Source organism: Diadema setosum, chromosome 19, assembly GCF_964275005.1.
Source record: "Diadema setosum chromosome 19, eeDiaSeto1, whole genome shotgun sequence".
NCBI classification, from domain to species: Eukaryota; Metazoa; Echinodermata; class Echinoidea; order Diadematoida; family Diadematidae; genus Diadema; species Diadema setosum.
Window position 1 is genome coordinate 5,566,336 of NC_092703.1, and position 6,199 is coordinate 5,572,534.

General features: G+C 39.0%; 1 protein-coding gene across 1 annotated transcript in view; it reads right to left on the reverse strand.

Moving 5' to 3' along the window:
• Positions 1–5,138, reverse strand: part of LOC140242928 (calcium-activated chloride channel regulator 1-like) — a 39,781-nt gene extending 34,643 nt beyond the window's left edge. Inside the window, exons 1-3 of the mRNA XM_072322675.1 lie at positions 4,965–5,138; positions 4,233–4,524; positions 714–1,009 (exon numbers count right to left, since the gene is read on the reverse strand). Coding sequence (XP_072178776.1) covers positions 714–1,009; positions 4,233–4,524; positions 4,965–5,138 — 762 coding nt within the window. The remainder of the gene's footprint in view (positions 1–713; positions 1,010–4,232; positions 4,525–4,964) is intronic.
• Between the last annotated feature and the right edge of the window lie 1,061 nt (positions 5,139–6,199).

A 6,199-nucleotide genomic window follows, 5' to 3' on the forward strand; every position in this document is an offset into this window, starting at 1 on the left:
GCCAACATCGAGTAAATTGCGTGCATGCTGAGGATCAGTTATTGCCTTTCTGCTGGTTAGTTGAGTTGTGAACATGATTACTATATTCTTCGTGACTATTCTTCCAAAACCAAATTTGATATTTACCATTTACCAGTCAAGTCCATGAGTGAAGTATACTGTTTGCCCTGGACCATCCACCCGTAAATTACCACTGAAATACTGTTTATCAGTCGAGTGCAAGGAGGACACACAATGTACCATTTACAATTCACCATTGATCAGTACCACTAAAATACCAGTCGAATCGCTGAATGGAATATCATTCACCAATAAATTACCTTTTAAGTACTGTTTACCTGTTGGGTGCATGAATGAAATACTGTTCACCATTGACAGTTCACCATTTAAATAATCATTTAAATACAGTTTTCATTCACTAAACCATTGAGAGGTGCCCACGTTGTACAAGCATAGTCTTTTGAGTGGGTACCTCCACTTTTTTTCGCAGAATGTATGTCTGTATGAAAGATACCTAACTTTGTAATGATTATTGACAAATGTTATTCTTTGCTATGTATCATTCCTTATCAAACGCATGTCGAATCTATATTTTTTTGTACATTCTGTTGAAAGAAGTGAAAATAAAACCTTTGAATTGAATTGAATTGAATTGAGATACCGTTTGGTCTAAAACATCGAAATACACGAAGATTAGGGAGATGTGCACTCACGGTAGGAATATGAAAATCTTTGGTTCCGAAGAGGAGTGATGACGTAACACTTTGTCCGCCAATAGGGACGAAGCGACACTCCGTTGGATATCCCACGTTGTTGCCTGCTCCATAGTTGCATGGAGTATAGTCCGGCCACATTATCTCACCGTCTATGTTCGCCGAACAACGCGTCCCGATCGAACGGCCTCCGGCATCGTACGCCGGCTCAACGCCGTCTTCGCTAAGCGCAGCGTCGTAATGTTCCTCGAACAAGCCCCATCGAAAATACGCCCAGATTCTTACCAGGACGCTCTCTGCAGAACAACAAAAAAGAAAGAAAAAAAAAAACCCGATGTCGACAACGATATGTGGAATCCTGAAAGCACTTCAAACCATGATCATTAACGTTATGACGATGACTTCTATACTGTTACCAACAGTGTGCAAATAAAATGTGATACTTAATTGTCATTGCACTAGTACAGCACACACATCTTCACAAATTTACTTTGTGGTGCCGCATTTCAATTCATTCAGAAAATGTGTATAAATTCCCGTGCATAATCTTCACCCAAACCGAACAGGCATAAATCTTGTCTACAATAGGCACAGATAAACATGTAAGTAGAGTGAATCTATTTTATGTTTATATCTGTATTGTATTGACATTTCGATACTGTCATGTAAATTGAACCCGTCTTAGCATAAAATAACTCCACTCAATTGACCTAGTGCGTCACGCCATTTCTTTTCTTTTTTTCTTTTTTTTTTTATTTCTCCGTCTCCTGAAGAACACGGTGGACAACAACGAGAACAAAGATTTTCTCTGTAGGGAGAAGTTTTGAAGAAAACATGATGCTTATAATACAGATACTACTGCACATCCCGTCGTATGTTATGTATAGGACCTACATAATAACATGTAGGACCTACATAATAATGTATAGAACTGTCAATACAATACAGATATAAACATAAAATAGATTCACTCTACTTACATGTATATCTGTGCCTATTGTAGACAAGATATATGCCTGTTCGGTTTGGGTGAAGATTATGCACGGGAATTTATACACATTTTCTGAATGAATTGAAAAAAAAAATGAAATATTAAATGTGAATCAGTTTGGTTTTAGGAAAGGATTTTCTACCGATTATGCCATAGTCAAATCTGTTGATAATATCATTGATGCGCTTATTAAAAAGTAGCACATAATTGGAGTCTTTATGGATCTTAGTAAAGCATTCGACACTATTGATCATGACATTTTACTTGAAAAATTACATAATTATGACGTGAGAGGGATTATACTTTGTCGTGGTTTAGAAGTTAATTAAGTCATCGAAAACAATATGTTGCATTTAAATCCAGTCACTCATCATATTTGAACGTGTCATGTGGTGTCCCTCAGGGATCTATCCTCGGGCCCCTGCTTTTTTTGATTTATATTAATGATATTATCAATTCCTCTCCTCGTTTAAACTTCATCTTATTTGCAGATGACACCAACGTTTTTTATTCCCACAAGGATATTATAACACTGGTTGATACATTAAATATGGAATTAAGTAACATTTCGAAATGGTTTAGAAGTAATAAGCTTTCATTGAATGTTGATAAAACATGCTTTATACATTTTCATACGCTTCAATCCCAACCCACCCTTCCTCAAAGTATTTCTACTGATGATATAAACATTGCTGAGAAACATTCAACCAAGTTCCTAGGAGTGACCCTAGATAGCAATCTAACTTGGAATACTCATGTCCAGAATATTATAACAGCAGTATCCAAAGTAACTGGTGTTTTAAGGAGAATAAAATATCTAATTAAAGATCAAACTTTAATGATGTTATACAACACCTTATTTCTACCATATGTAATGTACTGCAATATTGTATGGGGCAACTGTAGCAAAACCAAATTTAACACAATTTTTCTTCTCCAGAAAAAGGCTCTTCGTATATGCACACATTCAAATTTTTTGGCTCACACTGATCCCATATTTTATCGCCTAAAAACTCTAAAGGCCCATGATATACATTTATACCTAAGTGCCATATTTATGTATATAAACACATTCGAAATTTATTACCATTTTTCCATAATGCCCTAGTAACCAATGACCATATTCACCCATACCCTACCCGTCGTTCCCATGATTTTCATTTAAGTAATCCAAAGCTTTTACTTGCTAAAAAGTCGATTAGACATCACGGTCCGGATACATGGAACACTCTTCCTGAGGAGTTGAAACAGTGTGCCTCCTTGTTTTCATTCAAAGCAAACTTAAAGAAGCATATTTTACTGCAGTATACTTCAAATACGAGTTAAGCACGAATAATTTATATGACTCATGTTGGTCTCCCGATAGCAACATCATATGTCGTTCACTCTTCCAGCAAACCAATTTTATTATTCTAAATTCCAGCCTATCTGCCCCTGTGCACTTTCAAGCACCTGTACGCACATTCACCACCATCACACATCAGAGGTTATTTTCCCCTGCTATCTTCGCAGCAGAATTTGTATTGTTACGAATTTAATACGTCCCTACCTTTTCCTCGGGCCGGCCATCTTTTCAAGCAATGCTTACAATGGCGGCCCTCTGCATTATGGCTTCTTAAATGTAATGTTGTTATTGTAATCCCTGCTGCATAGACATGCATACTGTAATGTTATATCATTAATTTCCTTTTATATCGTTGTTTATGCAAGTCAAACGACTCTGTTTCAAATATACTTGTATGTTTCCCATGTTCATGATTATGTAATTTATGTATATATTGATTTGCAGAAAATAAAGTATCTATCAAACAAACAAACAAACATACTGTCATGACGTCATTGATGTGTTTATTTGCTTACATCTATTCATCATGTGATGTCACCATGTACCTAGTCCACTGCCTGGACTGTTCTCTACGAGCTACCCGTGCGCGCTTCTCGGCTCACACACAGATAGATTGACACAATACTATAAAGCACTAACCGTACGGCACGCACGCACGGACACACAACCTGCTCAGAGGGGATACGCGATCGGTGGGGATCACGCTATCAGTGTGGTAGATATGTGATTTACGCTGGCGCACGATCGGAGGGATATAATACGATAAAAAACGGCCAGTATCTGGTCTAGCATGTACCCTCAATAGATGCGAAAAAGTGGGGGTAGTTTATACAGATTCTATTCCAAAGCTCTCAAATGATATGATATTTGTCTTTCATATATGAAATTTCAAACATTTCAAATCAAAGTCATCACGTCATTACAATTCTATACTGAGTCAATTTGGGGAGTGATATACGAGGTATATTCTGAACTATTATGTGGTTTGGTTGAATCAGTTGATTTCTCACACGTCCCGGCGTTGGCGACTTTAGCTCCTTAGAACTGCTTACAGATGAATGTGCTTCTGTTTGGCAGGACAAACAAGGTCCAGGGAATATGTCAGGGTATCAGCACTTATTGGTCCATGATAATCTATTGGGTGTGGTAGATATAGGGCTGGACGATCCAACTATATATTTACCTGTAGGACCAAATCTTTCCTCGCGATAACGCTTGTCAGAAATGAATGTTGGCGAGATGTGAGTCAGAATGCCCTGGTGGCCGCAGCCGATAGGGTTATCCACGTACGGCTCGTCGCCTCGAGGACTCCCGGAGTGCACGGCGATGTGAGCCGTTTCCAATGTCTCCGTTTTGGCGACGCCGTAGTGCTCCTGGGGAGACCATGTCGGGGGAACGAGGATCTTGATTTCTTTCCAATACACGTGTTGTCTGCTGGCGTTATACAGAAGTTCTGAAGCCGAAGTGTACATCTCCTGCATTAGCACAGAGTTGCCAAAAGAAGGTGAAAGGAATATAAGAAGACAGGAATATATCTGATGGAGAGGGTGTGACACCCTATCTCAAGTAATGGACAGCAGGTGAAAGCACCGCGGAAACGCGAAACCAGTACCGAAGGCTTTATTTGGTTACACATGCCAACATGAATTGAGATTGACCGATGGACAGAGCCGAGAGCTAGAGAGTTTTCTTGACAAATTGCAGTAGAATATACCAAATTCATACAGCCACTGCTCAATAGACTGTTTCTATGTTACCATCGCGTGGAGGAGATGAGTTGAATTGAAATTGAATTGAAATTTCAATCAAATGGGGAATGCACACAGTGCTCAGTGGGAGGGTAAGTAAATCAATTCAAGTTTATTTCTGTCCAAAAGAAAAAACAACATGATACAACGTCTTTTGTTTGACACACCTTGATGTTCTCGATCAAGGTCTGGTCTTCCGGGACACCTTCGACGATAGCGATCAGGACGTCAGAGTAACCACCATTCTCGAGTTTGATCGGAAATTTTCCGCCCTGGCTGGCCACCATTTCTGCAGCCAGTCCCAGGATCAGCCAGGGGGCTAAGATGTCCCAGACTTTCATTATTTTCTCTTGGAATGTCGGAAGCTGTTCCCGGACGGTACATAGATGGCCAGAGACAGTATGGCACCGCGCACAGTTCCAACTTCAACTATGATGTCTGAGCGAATCGTAATACGGGGTTTTGTTCATCATTTCCTTATGCTATGTGCAGATATTACATTAATGACGGGACACTATCAGATTGTGTAATGTTTAATTTCAGGGAGGCTAGAATTTTTATCTCCTCCTGATTTTTTTATTCTTTTATTGATGATTTACGGTGTGGGTATTCAGTGCGTATTTACTTCACCTCTGATATTGCAATTATTAGGGCTACGTTTTCGCACGCTCAGTACTGACAATAAAGAGACGATAATGTGTGCATAGGAGTCTATCACGCTCTTCGCCCAGTCATAATGTCTTTATAGCTCAAAGATGCTATTAACTAAAAATCTGTTGGATTGTAAAGAGTTATGTGCATTGCGAAATATCAAGATTTCAGAGGCTTTCTCAGAGACTATACTTGCTAAATTGTCAACGTTCTAACAAAATCATGATGTTTGCTCTAGTGAGACACTATATCTTAATTTTGGAAAGTCAGTTCCTCCATTGTGAACTATAGGTTAGATCCCGTAGCATTAATCTGAATATTTATCATAAATTTCCATCGTTGTTGTTGTTGTTGTTGTTGTTGTTGTTGTTGTTTTCACATCTACAGAGAGCGGGGCAGAGGTGTTCCTGAGAGTACCACGCTGCCCTGTTAGTGGACAGAAAAATGCAATAACCCAGAAGAAGAAGAAGAAGAAGAAGAAGAAGAAGAAGAAGAAGAAATAACATGACAATATGAAGAGGGAGGGGAGGCTATCGTCTCATGGTACCCGGAATTGTCAGTAACTTAACTGCAGATCCCAACCAGTGTACCCCTCCGCTCCCCATTTGTTTTATTTTTGTCTTTGGAAACAATTTAACAGAAAAACTTGAAAAACTATCAATTTGAGGTCCTTCGACATAACAGTTGCCAGTTATTATAGGAACTGTTTAAGTTCACTGCTTCTGCGGTTCTGAAAGATCTTGCTGTTTTT